The following is a 22550-nucleotide window of genomic DNA, read 5'->3' on the forward strand; positions in this document are numbered from 1 at the left end:
GCATCTCATCCCACTCACGAGCAGGAAGCTCACATTTTCTGTTCCACTTCCAGTGGAGCATTGCTTTTTTTGTCTGTACTAAATATGAAGTGTTTTGACAAAATATTAACAGCTATGATGCCATTAAGTTCACAATACTAAATATTAATGGTATGAAAAGTATAATTATTATTTCACAAGCTTTCCAACAGCTTACCATAAAAGTTACAGTATGATAAAGATGAAACTAAATTTGCTTACAAGTAACATATTCAGTTTAAATTTAAACCAACACACTCTATAAACAAATCTATATAATAATATCAAAGTATGCTAACTTTGCATAATCTGTTAATAACAGCTTCACAAATTTTATACCTTGGACACTGTGTATATTGTTTATACATGCATAATTATCACATAGATTATCATCAATAAACTCCTGAATTACACATGTGAATATTCTTTGAATTTAAATACATTTATACTTACTCCACTTTTCTCAACAGGTTTTTCCTCTAAAGTATTGACCACGAAGAGTGAAGTGTCAGTTAAGTCACCAGATCGGAAACAGGCCAACACTGTCAGTTTACTTAGCTGAGAAGGGAACAATGTACAACAAATATCAACATTATTCTAAAGGACTATACTGAAATAGTACTACATGTGTGTAAATTATATATACATACAGAATCATAAGGAAGGTTTTCTTTTAAAACATTATTTGTCACAGCTAAAGGAGGTGTTATTAGACAATAAAAAACAACAAAATTACAAAAAATTCACAACATGTGATCACTTACTGAAGTTAAAAACAAAAGACAATATATAGTAACTGCAAAAGCATCTCATATGTCATAGAAAACACTGTAACAAAGACAGGAACTATTACCCTTTGATTTTTTAAACCTTTACATTCAATTATGCAAGATTCATGCAAGTATTTACTGATTTCACAACTTTTTTAGTGCATGTGAGAAAAAATTCTTTAGCATAAAAATATTGTCTGATTTACAAACTCCAAACAATAAGGTAAGCTAAAATAATCATAGAATATTTAAAATTTGGATTAAAAAACAACAAAGGAAATACAAAATAGAGGTGACAAAGCATTAAGGTGAACAACGTATCACAGCATGCAGTACATTTCAAAAATAAATTACTAAGTATATATGAAGATCATATTTAAGTGACAGTATTTGAAGTTTGGAAATCTAATGCCTAGGAAGTCACAAATTTCTATACTGTAGTTTTAACTGACAGCAGAGCTGTAGTCGTATTTTATGGGATTGTTTGAACTCATTATCAAATTATACAATTTTGAAAAACTCATTTGTCATTGGTGTCAATAAAGCAGAAATCTCCATTAATGACTGGTGATTATAATTGATTAATTTAAAATTCTGCTGGTGCTAGATGATGTGAAAGTCCAACAAGTATTTTACATAGTTTAAATATGGCAAAATCAAAAATTAAGTCTGTAATACAAGTTAAAACAGTAATAGCACTTTATATGTGTATCTTATATTCTTTTTAGCCACAGCATAGCAGCTCACAGAATGGCTCCAAGTCTTTTTTCAAGTACAAAGTTCTAATTCATAGCTCTATTTCTAGACTGATTTGAGATGTAATTAAAGCCATAGCTATTAAGAATTCCCTCAGTTAAGAAACAATACATGTTAATAAATTTATTATTTTACAAAAAACATGCACATGTACATGTAACATTTCAAAAATACTACTGAAATAATTTTATTGTGTTAATTATAATAATTTGAGTAATTTGATGAATAGTTACAGAAGTGATTTTTTTTTCAACTTCACAAAAAGAACTAATATTTTTGTGTGTGTGTACCAGAATAAGCATGAATTAAGTGTGCTAAAGCAAAAGGTAAGAAGAAGCAACTAGCACATATCCCACAGATACAGTTGTAAAATATTTCCTTTGAAAGAGTACTACTGATTAGGTAAACTAACAAAAGTATGATTACTGAAAAACAGTCATCTAATGTGCTTAAATTCAAAGATAGAAAAGAGAGAAATACAAATTCCTTTTTTTTCAGGATAAGATGATTATATTAAAACAATACATGAAAGGATTTTTTAATTTCAATTTTACTGAGGGATTCGAGCTACATTTAATCTTCAAGAAGCTAAAACTGGGATTCACACATGTATTAATTTAAGGATATTTGCTTCTTTTGGTTAAGCAAATGCATTTATATTTATAAAGTTACTAGTTTATGATAATATCTTGTGAAAAGTAATCTATGGAGTACTGTACATGCTATGTAATTCTTTCTATCAAACATTTTTTTTTATTAAAAGTATAGTCTAACTTACAACATCTAAGCTCTGGCAAAACTTTATAAAGTTACATAATCCTTATATTCAGGCAAATTTATTTCTTTAATAAAAATTTTACTAGACCAGTTTTCAACAATGATTATGATAAAATGGGAATAATGCAAAACCAAAATATAAATTCAGGAATAATTATTTTATGAGTCAAGCAAATGCTTATCTGAAAGAAAATGAGTGTATCAAATAATACCAAAATTCAAATATCTATTACATACGTGCATACATAAAAATAAATACACATATCTACATATGTTTCACATGGCTTAATGATAATATTTTAATTTATACATATGCATAGTAATAAAAGTTCTATAAAGATAATTTAGTATTTATTTATTAATATGGGAAGAAATACATGTTTTTTTCACCAAACAAAAGTGGCTAAGTTCTAGTACACTTGGGAATATTTTATGAAGCCTTCATCAGCAAAGAATATCAGTACTTCATTGTCTAGTTGTTTAAAAAAAAATAATTATCTTATTAGTTGTACTATTGTGGAATGATTTTTCTACTAATGTTGGTGTGTATTTGTGTGTGTGCTGTATATAGATGAGAATGGCTACATGCAATTTAATTTTGGTTACTGATTTGGTGAGTGGAAAGGTGACCTCAGTGGGCTGAATGGCTTTCTGTTTTCTGTTGTTTTGACTATTTTGAAGATTTTTTTTTCTTGTAAAATACTTTTTTCTTATATAAGAGCAGCCCTGGTATTTTGTAATAAAGAAAGGCTTTTGATGCAATCACTATTTTACATATACATGAAGAAAAACATACATCTCCATAAATAATTTTAAGAGGAAATTGACTAAATTGCTTATTTACTTGATTTTGCACAAAGCAATCTATTTTTCCATTCACATTATGCATGTTTGTATTCATAAAATATACTACATCAGAGAAAGATTACTACATAAATGTCTACAATATTGATATTTATCAAGATAATATAAAACTTACTAACAAAAATATTATTACATACTAATTGCGATTCAATCTACATGTGCACAATAAACTTAAACAATTTTTATTTATTTACTTTAATGATGAAAAGTGTTACACTTGGTAAGATAAATAAGTTTATTTTTGTCACAGAAAAAAATAACAGTTCCCATTTTAGCAAAAATCAAGAGAAACATCTTACTGGCAGTTGCTGTATGGTCTTACTAACATTTCTAGTAGTCTTGGATACAGCATCCATTAAGTGTTAAGTGCAAAGATCCATTCTCATCAAACTCCTATCTATTCATTTCTGACTGAACTATGATGTTTGGTCTGTTGTTTACAAAAACTTCTTGTTTTTAATCAAATTACATTTACTAATTTCTTAGCCAGTTAATATATATTGTATCAGGATTAAAATTCTTACAGAATGGTTTTCAGCACATTCATATATGTAATCCAAACACTTGTTTATTACAGATAGCTGTCAACCTACTTCAGGAGTCGTCATCAGGCTCAATGAACAACATAAGCCTACAGGTGTAATTACAAAAGTTTAAAAAAGACAATTCTGAGCATGTTTTGAAATACATTTTTATACTGTTGAAAATGCAAAAATGATTAGAAATGTAATAGCCATGTTACATAATATAGAATGTACACTGAGAGGACCTAGAAAAATAACAAATGAAATGCATAATGTATATATACAAATAGCTATAACATAATTATATGGTAATTTATATTTAACTTTGTAATTGAAATTCATTGTGTAATGTTATTATGCAATTTTTTTGTATTAAACAGCTAAGATAAAAAAACAAAAAACATGCTATTCCAAATATCTAGTTTTGTGTAGAAGACAGCCTTGTGTGTACCTTATAAAATATGTGTAATTAGCACTCTATTTCATCAATGTAAATGTTCTTGCATCCACAGGTTACTTTGTAAACCATATTCTTCTGATAGGTGTTTGTGTTTTAACATTCATAAGAAAATAGCAAAATGTTGTAGGTAATCTACAAATAGTGGTTGTATTATATCTTTCTAATAAACAAGTCATTATTTTCAACTGCTGACAACTATATATTTATTTCATGGTTTCCATTACATATACATGAGAAAAAAATATGTTTAAAAAAAAGCATGAAGTGCACATAGTATTATATCAAATTGCCATTTATTTGCTTCTGCACTAAATAAATGTTTTCATTTCACATATTCTATATTTATACATACCTTTTCTTTGTCAGCTGTAAAAGCTACAGCAAGATAGCCTTTATCTATGTTGGGAAGGATGCCTCCCATTGCAATTCCTATACTTTTTTGTTGAGGCAGTGTCATGAAAGTTAGGACATAATCATAGGACTGAGATATCTGAGTCTTTGCTTCTTTTTTACCTATACAAACACAACTCTTCTTTGTTGCACAATCTTGTAGACTCAAAGCTATGATAAAAAATAATAATTTTGATACAGAAATTTTATATCAGATGAAACATAATAGACAAATAAAACATGTGAGCATACAAAGGATCAAGGAAAAAGTTCTGGCTAAATTATACATACTTGTATTTGAATTAAATGGGTAATTATTATAGATATATATACAGAGAAATATGTGTGAGATAATGAAATAACATCAGATGTATAAATGGAATAATAAATTAACCCTTTTGTGGCAGACACAGTATAAAATACACAAGTTTGTATATACACTTGCACACGTTAAGTATTTATACTATAACTTTTAATGCAGTGTATATCTTCACAAAGTTTAGTACACTTTCAGTAAACATTACAAGTCATTTGTGCAGAAAAAATCAGATTTTTAATGAAATGCTTTTTACTAAATATTTGTTTGTGAAAAGTGATTTTCATGTTATAATTAAAAAACTATTCTTCATCTTAAAAATCTGAAATATCATTTGTAAAATCTCTAAAACCTCCTAAGTACATTGTTTGTTTTCAGTAAAACTTTCTAAATTCTGTTATTTTTTCTACCCTAACTCTATACAGGGTCGGTCAATTTGACTGACCTCATACATAACCACCATAAAAAATTAAGAAATAAATATAAATTATGTTTTCTTCATTCTAGAATGACTACAAATTATAAAACAAAAACACGGATGTTTACTTTAAATAACTTAAATCTCATAATATTATACATTTATATATATTTATGATTTTTATTATATTGACCTTTTCAGCCATGCCTGGCTAACATTACAGAAGTTGCAATGATGTGGCACATGTGCACTCATGTTACCATATCCAAGAATATAAAACTGGCCTTTACAGAGTGACCTGTCTTGGCTGTGGTTTAAGTGGACTAGTATCTTGTAAGATACAGTCACATTTCAGTTATACTACATTACGTATGTATATACATTATTACTATCTACATACAAGTCCTTAAACTTATTTTTCTTAAAACATAGAATAGTAAGTAAAGTAAAGCAAACAATTATCTCTTCTAGTTAAGAACATTGTACTCGTTTGCTGCTTGCCATATGTTGCTAAGCCTTATCAAATTTCACAAGTGGGGGATGTGAAACAAAATTATTTTTATTTCTATTTTATATATATATTTAAATTACCCAAAAATCAAAAATTACTACATCAATATCATAGAATTCCACTATAGTTTATCAAGCTTAGTAACTAAAATGTATTTGGGTATATATATATATATATATATAAATAAAAAAAAGAACAACAACAACACACACACACACAAAATTTCGAGCTTGCCATACAGTTTGAAATCTGCCATGAAAAGGAAGGGTTTCCAGCATAAGTATTTGCCAAAGGCCCAGAGAACCACGTGGATGACATTCTGTGGTATTGATTGGTTATTCATGTGTCATAAACAGAAGTAGGTGTATGTAAGCAATTCTTTCCAAAAATGGACAGAGGAGGGTGGGGCCACTAAGTTTGATTCAGTACATGTAGCGATATCTCAGCAAATAGAAAAGATAGGAGATTCTTATTTTATATTCTAGCTTGTCAATATTGGTAATTTGAGTTTCTAATTCATAAGAAACTATAGACTTTGTATTTGAATATCACATACATCTAACTTGAATCAATGCTGCATTCAACAAACCACATGACACACAAAAATCAATATTTATGTTTTTTTATAATTTACTTTTAAATTAAGAAATTTACTAATGTATAATACTAAAACTTGAATTATAATCCACAATTTGATACTAATCTTATTGACATAAATTCATAAAATAGTAGTTGAATAAAATTTTGAGTGCGAGTCAACAAATGCGATGACAAGGCCTCTGACCCATGTTGATAGGGCTAATAGCAAAAGCTATATCACAACAATGTGAGAATGATACAGCATTCTTTATTATACAGGTGTTACACACACATTTCATATGCCAATGCAAAAATGTTGGAAAGAAAAAGAGAATAAAATAAAATTCTCTGTAAAAAAATAGTAGTGCACTATGATTTTGTAGTTAAAACACTTATTATATCTCAACAGTTCAGCACAAATTAAAATGTTTGGAAAAATTACTTCATGTACTGTAACTTAACATTTTCTTATACTGAAAATGTATTTCTTATAAGTACTTACCTCACTCTCACCTAAAGCTATCTTGATCTTGGTTTGCCCTCTAAGCATTGCTAAACAATTTTCGCTAACAATGCACCAGTCTTATATACCCATTAAAGAACATGCTATGATCATGTGACTATCCTCCACCAATCATACTATGCCATCTATACTAGTGCAGCTAGCTCACTCTACTATTCTAGCAAATTCTCACTTTTAAGAAATGGCAGGTACAAACTAAAAACACCAGCATATCAGGGGGAATGAAGGATGGAAAATGAGTGAGCAAAGATATTTTCAGTGTAAGTAAATGTTAACTTACAAAATGGTACTACCTCTACTCACCCAAAGCTAGAATCCCATATTACAAAGGTGGTGGTGGGGGGGGGGGGGGCTGGTGAAGGCACTACAGTATTCAATCAAGCAGAGAGCAACTGCCTTGAAAGAACAGTTGTGCTATAATATGAAAAGAAGGCACACCTGTGTGCTCTTCATCCAGTAACAAACACAGTAATACATATAGGACAGAATGTAATAGGGAGGCACCATAGCTTCAATAAAGAGATATACAGCTCTGTTCTGTGGAGAAGTGCTGTATAACTATGATGCCAAACAGCACAGCATGGACAAAAACAGAATGTCTAGTGTATAATCAACAACAGGCCCACATAAATATGTGTTAAGGGTAGAGTCTTGGGGCATACTAGAGCATGTCAATTGCTGTCCAACCAGGCAAAACATCCAGTGGAAACGCCTTGTCTGGAATAATGTGAGCAATAAGAGAGATCCTCCCCATCAAAGAAATAAAAAATCTAGGGGAGCACCATGAATAAGTAGTTTGATGAAAAATTGTCAGGTAATTCAGAATCAACCCATTTTCAACAGATAGTGCATAATTCAATCACATATGTAGTAAGTGTCAGCATGAGACATAGTGATAGTTAGTCATGGTAAGGTGCCTGATAATGTAATATAAGTATATGTAGTTAGAGCTAAAGGACCAATCACTTCCACATGTGCAAAAACATCCAGGAGAAGCACCTTGGGATACGTCAGATTATGCCAAGTGCGGACCAGCTGGGCAAAAACGTCCAAGGGAAGTGAATTTGATATATAATATTAAGGCCAAGTGTGGTTCATCCGGGTAAAAAACATCCAGTGGAAGCACCTTGCATAAGAAATTTATTTTGTGAACAACAAGTAAGGGCAGCCCAGGCAAAAAGATCTAGGGGAAGTGCATTGGATCCAGAATATTATGTTATTGCATAATCAATAAGTATAATGATGATAGCCCTCTTCTTACTGAGCAGGTACATATGAGCTATGAAGTTTAATTTAATTTATTGTACAAACCCCACTCAGCAAAAAACATTCATGGTTCAGGAACCAGAAGTAGCAAGCATTCCTGTGCTCCACTAGAAGAAAAAGAGGGAGAGTAACGCATTGGGAAATCTGGAGAAACGATATATAGAAGACAGTGCAATGGGTGCCTGTGATGCCCTATTTTGAAAAGCAGAAATATCCCAATTGTAAGAATCACAGATCAGTAGGGATGGGCTGAAATCCCTATCTATGAATGAGTGATGGTTTGTTACGTAAGAAATGGAGATAAGTGGCTGGTGGTCTTACAGAAACACCCCATCTCAACAGTGAGCATTATAAGAGTATAAAGATTTAGTATTATTTAATAATAAGCATACCTGACTAGGCAACATCCACCACCAGATGGGATACTAAATATGATGTACATCAAAGAAATAAGATAAAAAAACAATATGTTGATTCACCCCAATCTGAGGCAAATAGACGTGTAGAAATGCCACAGGAGGAAGATGATACCCAACCAAGGAAGACACAGATAGATTGTGCAGATAATGTGCAACAAATTTATTGGGAGTTGTCCACGTACCAAGCTGGATGATCTCCTCCAAAGGACAGTGGTTTTGAGCAGCTACAGACATAGATGACAAAGCTTTCTTACATGTTTAAATAAACAATCTATTTCCCACATCTATTTACCATAAGAAAAACATTTACTGGAATATACACTCGTTTCAACAGTTTCATACCAGACTCTTTCAAACATAACTTTGTTCTAAATCTGCTGAACAGAACCTATAATCTCACTTCTGTCTTCACTCAGAAATTTCAAAAATTCATGACTTATTACAAAGCAATGGTTATCCCATTAATTTCTTACACTCTATCACATAAAAAGTTTTAACAAAGAAATAGAACCTACCACAAAGCCATACACTTTCCCAAAATATCCACTAGTTCTTATCATTTCTTTCATTGACAAACAAAGTTTTAAACTCAAATATCATATTCAAAAAATAATCAAAACATATTACCAACAAATTAAGCTACGTTTAATATTTACGTCAACATTTAAAATTAAAAATATGTTTAAAACTAAAGACGGTCTACCCATTCCTATGCGCTTGTGAGTCATATATAAATACACTTGTGTTAGCTATAAAGCTACGCATATTGGTAAAACTAAATATTACCTACAAATATGTGCACACAAGCACATGTGAATTTCAACAAGAAGCGGATGTAAAACAAGTAATCCACCCGAGTCTTGTATCCGATTGCACAGTGAGAATAACAACCACCCCATACTTCTAGAAAACTTTAAAATTCTCAACTCTGGAGCCACAGATTACAAACTCTTTATTATAGAAAGCCTCTCTATTTTCAATGATCACCCAACACTAAATAACAACATCAACTCTCCTTGTTATCATTAATGTAATCAATTCTGGATTCTCAGTGTTTTATTTGATATTTATTATTACTTTAAAGATACAGTGTTTATACTTATATTTAAGCCCTTCTCTATAATAGTTTTTCTTAACAATTTTATATATTAAACATGTGTATGCTGCATGTTTAATCATATATTCCATTATTTTGTTACTGTTTAAATCTGTTATTTCTAAACTTCCAATTGATTACACAAACTCATTCTATGCTAATGTTGTTTTTCTAGTTCAAGTATATGAACTAACTTTTTTTTTAGATATTAACTCTGATGATGGAATTTAAGGTAATTTGGTATTACCATTTTTTAATATTTATTATAAAATATTTTAGGGTTAAAAAACTGTTGAATAAGAATTATTCTTTATACTTAAAAGTTTAAAATTTGATATGCAGGTGGTCATGATGGGGTTAAATTATCAAAAAATAAATTTTCTGAAACACCTTTATTAAACAAAGATTAATTTTGTTGTGTATACAGTTTTATCTGATAAATAGATAATAATAAACATTTCAACAAAATTTGGCAGATGTTTGTATCCAATGCATATTTTATTTTAAAATTATTACAGAATGAAAAGTATCAGCTTTAAAGTCTCCAATTTTTAATACAGACCACAAGTTTGCAATAAATACATGTACAAGGTTTGACAAATGCAACAAATAAATTTTAACATGGTGAGAGATCACAGTATAAGAATTTTCTTTTTTTTAACTAAGAATTTGAAGCTTCCATAATAATAGATTTATCAAACCTTGAAATTCTTAAATCATCATTCAAATTCATATACAAGACAAAACAAAAGCATGATTTAATACTCACGAAATTGAGAAACTAATCTAACAGATTTGCTTCCAACTTTTTCCCAGATTTCTCTAGAAGTGATGAAAGTAGCTCTGAAAACAAAAAACAAAAGAACAGTTACAATATCCTTATACCATGAGATGTATACTTTCATTATTGTATTTTAAACAAAGATTTAAAACCAGAATTTATAGTATTATAATCTGTTCAAATATACACCAATGACTAGTCTTTGTTCTTGACAAACACACAATATGTCTTCAGAAGTCAAATATATTAATATAACTATAACTATTCAATGCAGCCAATAAGAAATAACTACTCCATTTAAAAATGTTTTTTTTTTTATATGTGGTTATTAAATGTCAGGTCGTATAGGACTGTGATTCTTTTACAGTGGGTGTCTGTGACTTGTTGATGATAAATTTCAACAATAAACAAATGACACATAGTCCACTTGTTTTAAAATAATATATTTACACAAGTCAACTTTTACTACCTTTCACTGTCTATAGCCAGTTGTGGGAAGGCAGTTACCCTTAAATTTTATAAAATAGAAATGTACTGAAATGAAGCCACCTTAATATTTCTACTAATTAAACTCCAAATCTCCACCCTTACGAAAATATATTATATAGAACTATAAAATATTGAATAGAACTAAAGAGAACCTATAAGATATTAAACAGAACTATACACCCTACCTTAAAAGTTTTTACACAGTTCTAACTCCCAACCTCCTTCCTTTCTTATGAAGATTTATTTAAGTATAACATAGGAATGTCGAGACAAGCCCAGCTACTTGAAGTTAGACTTTCCATCCCAGTTATACTGAATAAAGTTACTTGAAAAATTGCTATTAGCCTCCCTCTTTATTATATATATTTTTTATAAGATATTTTCCTTAATCGATAGTTTGGTTTCTGAAATATTTTTGTATTTATTAAAAATAAAGCAAGGTATTTCTTTAATTGCCTGTCTTTACAGCCATTATCTTCCATTTAATTTTTTAATAATAAAAATCATCCATAAAAAAAGTATAGTTATTACAGACTATTAAGAACCATTTTAGTTGAGATATAATAATACCTTTTAACATGAGACACAAGAATGGAAAAATTAAATCCTCTTCTCTTATCAAAAAATAGTCAACTGCACTATAACTTCTATAAAAGTAATGTCCAAATCTAAATAATTAGCATGGTAAATTCATACAAGAATAATCTGTATGGATATTATATTTTTAATAGTCTTCTTTAAATTAGTAATAACATTATTTTTATTTAAAGTACTTTTAGTAAAAGTACTTGTAGTATTAATTTCATTAAGTAAAATTTGTGTGTATAATTTTTACACACAAAACCAAAATTACAGTCAACTTTATCAATCGGGGTAATAAGGTATTGTTTTTGAACTTATCTTATTTTTATAGACATTAAAAAAATATCTAATTTATAATGAGATAAGTCTAAGGTTCTTAATTGATTCTTTAGGGAATTAATAAAATATAATTTCCGTTCAAAAAAAGAAACATGGCAGATAATAGGATTGTTTACTTATTTTAAGAATATAATCATCAATATTTTTTCTAAGTCTTTTAAGATTTCACATCTTTTTGTGCATTTTATAATTCTATATTTAGTACCTTTCTTTAATACTGATTGAAATTCATTATCTTTGACAACTTCTAAATTTCCTGTAACTATATGATTATGAAAGATATCTTTAAAAACACTATTATTACAGTTACAAGGTAAGTTGTCTACTTCTATTTGATGAAATTCTTCAATGAAGTTTTTATAGTTAAAGCAAAGAGGTCCTATAGATTTATTATACTTAAAACTGACTATCAGTTGAAATGATTTTATGGGAAAAATATCCTCTTGAATACTTTTATGGATCAGAGAAGGTAAATATAAATCATCATAAACTTTATGTTTAAAATTAATTACTATACAAGATTTCTTATTTCTTTAATGAAGGGAGTTTAGGTATACAATTCAATTCTAACCTAAATTTAATAAGATCTATAATTAAGTCTTTAACATGGATATTTTTAAACTCAAAATTAACAAATATTTGAGTTTTGCATTTGTAATTCTTTTTTTTATTATAAATTTCACCAGATTAACAGATCTGTCAAGCACAAAATCCAAATTTTCTATAAAAACTTTCAAAATCAATTTATTTATTTCTATTTTTACCTTTATCCCTATTTTTATTTTGTTTATTTCTACAAATATTTATTTGAAATTAATTTCTGATATAGGAATCTGTACTTATAATTTCAGCAGTTTTATTTTGAAAGTCCTGATTTAATCCAAAAAGAGTTTTTTCTTTCAGAATACTATATTCTTATCTTTCTGTTAAGAAATTTGTATTGTAGATTTTTCCTAATATAGTAATTTTTACATTATTAAATGAATGTTTATTAAACTGATTTATTTCTATTGAATAAGGAAAACCCTTATTACTTTACGATCTATGTTGGTTAATTCTCAGATGTAAAGGATTAGTTGTTTGTCCTACATATTTAACTCCACATATACTGCAATTTAATAAATATATTATATTATCTACTTTACACAGTGGTACATTTTGAAAATCTATGGCTATTAATAGCTATTAATCAGTATATGAAGGTAACAGAATATTCCTGAAATAGGAAACAAGAGAAAAGGGCAAGGATTGGGAGGATCATGAGATGTGCATTTTATCTCCAAAACTACATTGAAGCCATCAAGAGGACTGCAAGTGTTGATGCAGACTTTAAGAGTAGACTATGTGCATGAACTGAGAACAGTCTTTGTAGATAATATTTAAAAATATATAAATATTTTTTTTTTTTTAAGAGGGGCTTATTTTTGGATATATAAGACTGTTCGTTTTCAGTTTAATATGAGAGCATTATTTCATTTATATAGTGCAAGCATTAAAATAAGTTATTTCTAGAAGTGATAGTTATGGCAAACTTGCTTCTGTAACTGGTTAAGAATCATTTGTTGTGTACTTCAGTTGTTGTGAATTGATTGTAATGTAACTCGAACCTTCTGAATTTTTCTCATTGCTTTAATCAAATATTTTGGCATCATATAATATCTAGTAGTGTATATAGCACCCGATTGCATTGGGGATATCCCATCTATCAGACAAAATCCAAATGCCGATGGCAATTTAGTCAGCCATCATGGAAAATAATAATAAAAAAAATCAATCAAATAAGGGTACGAAGCTGAGTTCTTACACCCATAATGTCTCAGCTTCTCTTGCCTTTCACTGTCTATAGCCAGTTGTGGGAAGGCAGTTACCCTTAAATTTCTTAAAGTAGAAATGAACTGAAATGAAGCCAGCTTAATATTTCTACTAATTAAAACTCCCAACCTCCACTCTTACAAAAAATATATTAAGTAGAACTATACATCCTACCTTAAAAGTTCTTATATAGTTCTAACTGCCTTCCAACAACTGGCTATAGACAGTGAAAGGCAGTAGAACTTCCTAATGGCAAATATGATGGCCAGACACTCTCCTTTGATCACAGAGTAGTTCTTCTCACTACTCAGAAGCTTTTTACTTACATATATTATTGAAAACAGTCAGTCTTCATGTTCTTGTAGTAGTACTGCTCCAATTCCAAGGTCTGAAGCATCAGAATGGTTTGTTGAAGTTTAGCATTCTAAGGATTGGCAAAGTTCCTAACATTTTCTTTAACTCTTTAGCCTCAGCAGCCATTTATAAATTACTTTCTGCACTGGTACTGAGTTACATACAGAATATAATTAAACCACTTTACTATCAATTTATTATAACGAAATTATTATTATCAAGTACTTTTTAATTTTAAGTTTTATATTATCTAAGTTTTATTCCTTTATTTTAAAAAGAAATATCTAAAACAGCAATTAAAATTCCAGTTTTTGCTGTCACATGATCTCCTCACATTTACTCATCCATGTAATGGTGTGTGCACAGGCCTGCAGAAAGAAGGTGACGATAAAAACCTTGTATGATTCGAAAGAACACATATGGTGCTCATGAAAGTCCAAAGGTCAGATCCTTGAACTGCAGCACATGACCCTTGTACACAAAATGCATATATAGAATGGGAAAGATGGGAGCCATCAATATCCAACTTGGACATTCACAATCATAGTAATAAAAAAAAACCAACTTAGAATGAGGAATGACTCACTTGTGAACTTTGAAGGATCTAGGAAATTTATATAGACAAGAAAGAATGATGACTAGGTGCCGATCTCTTGTCTTCCTTGGCCCAACAAACAGATGGGAATAAGATCAGAAAAGAACTGGCACAACTCTCTCCCTGTCCCCAGGCCAACAAAACTCTGATAGCCCTAGAATGAAGTTCTGAAATCCAAGGATATACTACATTTTGGTGTGGATAGTGGTGATGAAGATGTGAACTGAATGACTAAACCTCACTCAAGGACATGTAGTTTCCATGGATTCGTGATGAAGGTTTACTACATGTCCAGGAATTCTCAGAGCCAAGCCCCTTGAGACCCCAAAGGCATACAATAGTTACCAACCTCGCTGTTGGCATTCTAACTGAGCAGCAGAATCCTTGGATATGGACAGAATCTATTCTAGGTACCAATGGACAGAGGGGCTGACAAGGGGGATAAGATCAAGAATAATGATGTACCACACTCTCACAGGTACTCCTTAGATTAACTACATCATTCCAAATAATGTTTTTGTATGAACTCATGGAATGATTATAACTCCACTTCAAGAGGGAATTTGATACAGATATAGACCAAACAAAAATAAGCCCTATGGAACAATCATTGTAGTATACAATCTTTAACACACAGGACTAGTGTAAATTTATTACTTTCCTACATCTAGTTAAAAATACATGCAGAACACCTGCATGGGAATTTAGAAAATTTATGTGAAGACACCTAACATATATTTTATACTTACAAAGGGTACAATACGACATTATTAAAAATCAACACACCAATTAGGATACTGTCTATCCCTTATCAGTGGCAAAAGAAATAAGTCAGATCCTGCGTGAATAAACCAAGAACTCAAAGAAGAAAGGCCTTATGGGTGAGTAAGGATAACATCTATATACACGTACGTGCAAGAAAACTGGAGAAACTAATTGCAAACATACAATAAAAGCAAAAGAACCAAATGAATACAATGAGAAATGCCAATACAGTAAATTTCAAACAAATACAACAGAAAGAAATTTCTCCCTGAAATAAGTGAATTAATATAAAATGTTATTTGTATGTTGAATAAAGTAATGTATGTAAATGGTCCAAGGAAAAAGTCTTCACAAGCAGTAAGCTCAAAAAGAAATGGTACCAGGACTGTACCTTGTATAGAAAAGGTTACCAGAATAATACACAATAAGAAATGTCCTTGAACCAAGTACGAGCTCTTAAAAATAGACAGAAAGGAAATTACATCACACACAAAAATACTGTACCACTGGTGAGAATACATTAAGATTTGGACACTTGTTTTCAAACTTCTTACAGGTGAAAAATTTCAAAATGGGAAAGTTTGATTTTTTACTGATTCATTATTTTAAAAGTTATGTCAAAAACAGCATTATGAAGAATGCAGCTTAATTACATTGCCCAGTACACTTAAAATGTCAAATCAATTCCCTCTTTCTATTTCAACAGTGCAGTTGCAAACAAATTCTACAAGTAACAATTTTTGTTTAAAGAAAATGTTTTAATATCAATTTGCAATTAAAATAATTTCAATTGTATATTTTTAACACTTCATTGCCCCTAAAGTAATATTTCTAGTAAATTACACATAAAGTTATTATGAATTATTTTTAGCAGCTACAAGCAGCTAATACACGTCTGCTGTAATAATTCTTTTGGATATAAATATGCTGTGTATATTTCTTTAATGGGGACTTATTTAACGTGTAGGGAACAAAATTGACATTTATGGGCCAAATTTGAAATGTTTAGAATACTGTTTCAATGCAGCAATAAGGTTATTGTGAATGTATTTGGGATTTATTCATAATTCTTAAAAAAATAAAAAATATTTCAATAGACTTACACAACCTCGTTTCAGAAGGTGTACAATATTTGTTCTAATATTATAATTATATTTCCATTTCAAAAACTTAGTACTTTGCAGATCCTAGTGTTTAAATCACAACAAAATAGTTTCAGTTTTACTTACAGAAGCAGATATTTTTACGTGTAGTATATTTTTTAATTATTTTGGTGCTACAACATAGCCTATGACAAGCCCAGTGAAATGACACACAGTATCAATTTTCTCAGAATCCTTTAACCCAAAAATGTAGAGGATGGATAACAAGTATTCTTGAGTTTGGAAAGAATTTCAGATGTGCATACATTTCATTAGTCCTCTTTCATCAGTCAAGTGAATTCATTATCATATCTTTTCATGAAGTTGAAAGATAGAACTGCCATATTTTTTACTTAAAACAAATATTGTGAAGCAAGAAAATATGTATTAAAAGATTGAAAAATATGGATAAACATTTTAATGTACACAGGAGCAGGAAACTAAACTTCTTAATAACCAGAGTTCCAGATGTCATCATCCAAAACAACAGAAATGCCTATTTCTGTGGCTACACCAAGCACTTGCTCATCTGGGAATGGCTGAATGAGTTTACAACTTATATTTTGTAATGTCAGTAATGGGCCCTGCCTAATTATTATCTGATGCTAATTTTATATCTCTAAAGTTTCATGTACTAATTTCATTACTAGATTAACTAAGTTGTTTCTATTAAATTTCAAGTAATGGCACTGTTTGGAAATAATTTTTTATGACCCAATACATATTTTGCTGGCAGTAAGTAATTCTGCATATGTACTAAATATTGGAATTGACAAAGATAAAAAAATAACTAACTAACTAAAATATTTAAAGATATTTTTTGGAAGTTCCACTGGGTTTTCTATTACACAGACATCAATATTTTTCCTTTGGAGCATGTAACAGAGATTCCCTTTCTTAAGTAAGGTATCAAATGAACTTTACAAGACAATGGGGATTCACTCTTTTGTTCAAGTGGACACCAGCAAGGGCTTAAAAGAGATGTGTGTCAAACATTCAGAATAAATACAGCACATGTTACTTGCTGTTCAAAGCTTTATCTGGTTTCAAAAACAGAGAAGCATGTATAGGAATTCTTTTAATTTGTTTTACTAAGTTTACAGATGCTTGAGTCAAAAATATCAGCAAAAATTTCTCATTAAACATTCCCTCCAGTGGGGGAGCCGAGTGTCATAATGTTGGTCAATGAGGCTGTTATTTTATGATCTAACAATTGGTGTTTTGTACCATGTACATGATGTGTTTTCAGATGAAACAACAGTGATTCTAGTCATGGAGCATTTTTTGCCAAGGAAGCAGTTGCCAGAATTAATAACTCTCCAAGTTGATGATGCTATTGTGCATCTCAAAGATAGGCAACACAATAATGTTTGTTGCTCTAGTTACTGACTCCTTTGAAATTATTATAATGTTAAATGTGAAGCAAGATGTCATACAGAAGGGAGTTTTGATTCTAATTTGAATTTTAAAGTTTGAAACATGAACTCAAAGGTTTAAAGTATTGTCATTGTACAAGTGTCATAATGTTGGTCAATGAGGCTGTTATTTTATGATCTAACAGTTGGTGTTTTGTACCATGTACACGATGTGTTTTCAGACGAAACAACAGTGATTCTGGTCATGGAGCATTTTTTGCCAAGGAAGCAGTTGCCAGAATTAATAACTCTCCAAGTTGATGATGCTATTGTGGATCTCAAAGATAGGCAACACAATAATGTTTGTTGCTCTAGTTACTGACTCCTTTGAAATTATTATAATGTTAAATGTGAAGCAAGATGTCATACAGAAGGGAGTTTTGATTCTAATTTGAATTTTAAAGTTTGAAACATGAACTCAAAGGTTTGAAGTATTGTCATTGTACAAGGAAAGCTCTACAACTTTCCTATACTATGTCAAATTATTAGAGAAAATGTGTGTTACATATATAGGTTTTCTTGTTTCTTTTTTTTTTATAAATACAACAGCAGACATGGTTTTAATATTTTTATTACAAACCAAATTTAATGACAGAATAGTTCCAGCAGCAATAAAGGACTTCAAATATTCCTTTAGTAACAAGAAATTTAAAAATAATTATGGTACTAATTTCTCTCAGTGCAGCATTATTACAGTACTTCTTCATTCTGTTTGAAATCTCATTATAAAAGCTTATAGCTTACTCTCCAAAGACATTTCTGACCAAGAAGGGAGAAAGTTTGTACAGTCATACATTCAGAACTTCCAAACAACAAATAGTCTTGTATGGAGTTATAATATCTTGAATTTTTCTATTCATATCTGAAGCTTTTAAATTGAGGGAACTGTGCAACTGAAACAATATCATTTGTTCAATACTAAATAGTTGGCAGGTGCATACTTTGCACTTTTGGAGAGATTTTAGACGGTGATTAGTTTTGGAACATTGTAGATCAGGTCTGGTAATATTTCCCTTTAACTCAGTTGAAAACATAGTTTGTTACCAGCAGATTTTATGCAGTATATTTAGTGTTTGTTTATTCATAGACTACAAAGAAAAACATCAGTGAGATTGAGAAACTAGATTCTAGTCAAGGTGAATTTCTTCACAATGTGATGTTCCCTAGTGAAACCAAAGATGTACTGTCCCTTCTAAGAAGACATGTGAACAATGCTAGAAGCATGCACAGTTACACGTGATAATGATTTGACTAGAACAGCTTATGAAAACATTTGCATCTTGGCAACCAATTTCAAAACTAACTCTTAAAATGCTTTTTATAATTTTATCTTGCACAAATTGAAACAACTTGTACCAGAAGTACTGTATAAAGATTTATCATATATTTTGACTCTCTCTCTCTTTCGGTTTTTTTTTTTTGGGGGGGGGGGGGTAATGAAAGTATGTTTGTGATATTATGGTATGTTGGTCTACATAAGGACAAGATGAAAAACAGAAACTGATATTTGAGGTTTTCTGCCATTTTGTAGCTTCAAAAATCCAAAATAGTATTCTCATTTTGTTAAAGAGCTAACACAAGCAGTATTACAGCTTCATTTGCAGCAGTTGTCTGATGCTCTTAAAACATTTTATGCAAGCTATAACTCTTTTACTCAAATATACATTTCAGGGGAGGCACTTGTAAAGTTCATTATAAAGTACATAGCTTATTTAGAAGTCTAGCTTACAGCTGTATCTCAAAATTACAAATCAGATGATCCCACCTCAAAAAGAAGTGTATGTGTGATTTGATATTTCTTTGACAATCCAAGTACATGTTCCATAAAAGAGATGGGTGTACTTACAGCAATTTAAAATTGCTTTAGCAGCAACTTTGATAGATTTCCTGACCCAGTTGCTAGTTTCAAAACCAAAAAACATACAAATTTCTCAAGAAACTGAAGTTAGTTGATTACATAGATCATGACCATTTCTTGTATACACTGTGTGTTGTGGTTAAAAAAAACAGGCCAACCTCATTTCATGTGGAGAGAAGAAAAACAGGAATGAAAATGTCATTATAAACTACACTGATGTAGTCCTGAGAATTATTTTACAATCAGCTTCAAAATTCTTTTCTACAGCACATAAAATGCAAAACATTACTTGACCTGGTAAACGTCTTCTTCAGAGTTTATTATATACTATATATTTCATATCATGACTGGAGATGAATCTACCTTTGCAAGTTCCAAGCAGCAGGGAGCAAACAGTCAGTACAGCAATGTCATTAACAATCAATTTGTCTATACACCATTATCTTCATGTAACAAATTCAACTGAAGATTTATGCAAGTGGTGTGTGACCTGCACTCCTGAAAATAGGCTTAAAGATGAACAAATTCTCAGTTTTAACTGAATTAGTTTCAGTTGTGGCTCAAAAATATAGCACTTCACTACAAAGGCCTTGTGAAGGTACAGTATGTGGTGCAGAAAAAGGCAAATGAGAAATTGTTACTATGACTAACATTACGGCAAAGGCTTTTGTAAATATTCTAGACTTCTCGTTATCTTGCATAAAAACAATGTAGTGTATGTCTGTAAAGATGATAAACATAAAACTACTGTTTGATATTAGAATATTTGTTAAAACTGCTTGTAATGTTTTATTTCTCAAAGTCTGCCATAAGGTGCCCTTAACAATGTAGAGATTATAAATAGTGTTTCACTACCATTTTAATATTATAGTATAGTTATAATACCAACTATACAGCTATACTAACATGACATATTACTTACATGAACCATAAAAATAAAGAGAACCACAAAAGACACTTAAATATCTAAAAGATATCTATTGGAAAAATTACTAACAGAATTAAAACCCTCCCATAGCTGTATACCTGAAATATATGGAGTCCAAAGAAACTATAAACAAAATTTACATTTATGACTCTGCAACAGAAACCATATCCTGGTTACTAGACCAACTGTCTAAAGTATGTTTCATCACACTTAACCAATATGCAAGACCTCGTAGAAAAGAAAGATACACTCTTCTACACAAACAATATACACTGATTCCATTTTATGTTCCTTAGATGTAATTGCCTTGCAATCATCTATATCCATAGAAGAAGGCATAGATAGTATCATTAACATCACATCTTCACTTGATCAACACATTTTTCCAGTGAACATCACATCAGAAACCATCTGTACAATGCTCAATTCTGTCCAATACAGCAGTTATTTGAAATTTGGAGACAATTTATATAAACAAAAGAAATGAACAGCTATGGGTAGAAAAGCAGTAGTTACACTTGCAATAATATTAATGCATACACTAGAAACCAAAGCCCTTAACATACATAGAAAAATAAACGTTTAATTCCAGAAGTGTGGTACAGATATGTCAATGACATATTTGGGATATGGAATCATGGAAAAGAAAGATTACAACAGTCTTACACTTTCCTAAATAGCCTCCACCCATCAATCAAATTCACAAAAAACTACTCAATGTAGAAGGATACTTAACATTCTTAGTTGTAACCCTAGAAATTCATGAGACAAATACAGAGTTCTATGCATAACAAAGAATGTAAGAAGCTGTTATTTCTCCATTACCAATCACACCACCCAGACCAACCCAAAAGGGGAACAATAATAGGAGAATTAAAAGAGAATAAATCAAAACTGCTCCATGCAGAATGCCATTCAAACAGCACAAAAAGACTTAAAAACACTACTATTACAAAACAGATACTTCAAATATTACAAGGAAAATTTTTTCAAATCACAAAAACTAAAACATTACAATAGCAACAGACCCCAAAACAAACAAGCCATACACGAAAATGCCCTCAAGGGACATTCCTATTATAAACAACATAACCACAACCAAGATTCGTAACGTCATTAAACAATTCCAACTGACAATCAACATAATAAAAAAAACAGGTAAAACACTGAAAGAACTATTAGTTTATTCATCATACCCACACACAAAATGTGTCAAAAAACAATGCTATGCCAGAGAAAACAGAGCAGGACAAATGTGCCATACAAAACATTTAGTCTATCAAATCATATATAATTCATGTGGAAACACATATATAGGAGAAAATGGAAGACCTTTTCACATATGCATCTCAAAACACATTGGTGCATTACATACAAATGACCAACACAAAACTGCCCCAGCAGAATACTTCCTATACAAACACAGAACCCTAAACACAGAAAATCAAAACCCATTTAATATTTCTATCTTACAAAAAGCCAAAGATTTTAAAGAGAGAAAATGTATGGAAGCTGTAATCATTAACCCTTTCCAGATGGGTCATGAGTGAAAGATCATGTCATCACGTTTGTTGACTTGCATTCAAAATTTTATTGAACTACTATTTCATGAATTTATGTCAAAAGTTGGGTAACAAACTGTAGATTATAATTCAAATTTTAGAATTATACCTTACTCAATTTCTTAATATAAAAGTAAATATTAAAAAACAGATAAACATTGATTTTTGTGAGTTACATGGTATGTTGAATGCAGCACTAGTTCAAATTAGATGTTTGTGATGTCAAAATACACAGTCTATA

The 22550-nt window shown here is 30.3% G+C and overlaps 1 protein-coding gene across 5 annotated transcripts in view; it reads right to left on the minus strand.

The window, feature by feature from the left end:
• Nucleotides 1–22550, minus strand: part of LOC106474170 — a 65086-nt gene that overhangs the window by 13251 nt on the left and 29285 nt on the right. For all 5 annotated transcript variants that reach the window (XM_013934897.2, XM_022379571.1, XM_022379612.1 and 2 more), the window contains exons 3-5: nucleotides 10457–10530; nucleotides 4522–4730; nucleotides 472–576 (exon numbers count right to left, since the gene is read on the minus strand). In XM_013934897.2, the coding sequence (XP_013790351.1) occupies nucleotides 472–576; nucleotides 4522–4730; nucleotides 10457–10530 (388 nt within the window). The remainder of the gene's footprint in view (nucleotides 1–471; nucleotides 577–4521; nucleotides 4731–10456; nucleotides 10531–22550) is intronic.

Source organism: Limulus polyphemus, unplaced genomic scaffold (assembly GCF_000517525.1).
Source record: "Limulus polyphemus unplaced genomic scaffold, Limulus_polyphemus-2.1.2 Scaffold5, whole genome shotgun sequence".
Taxonomy (NCBI): domain Eukaryota; kingdom Metazoa; phylum Arthropoda; class Merostomata; order Xiphosura; family Limulidae; genus Limulus; species Limulus polyphemus.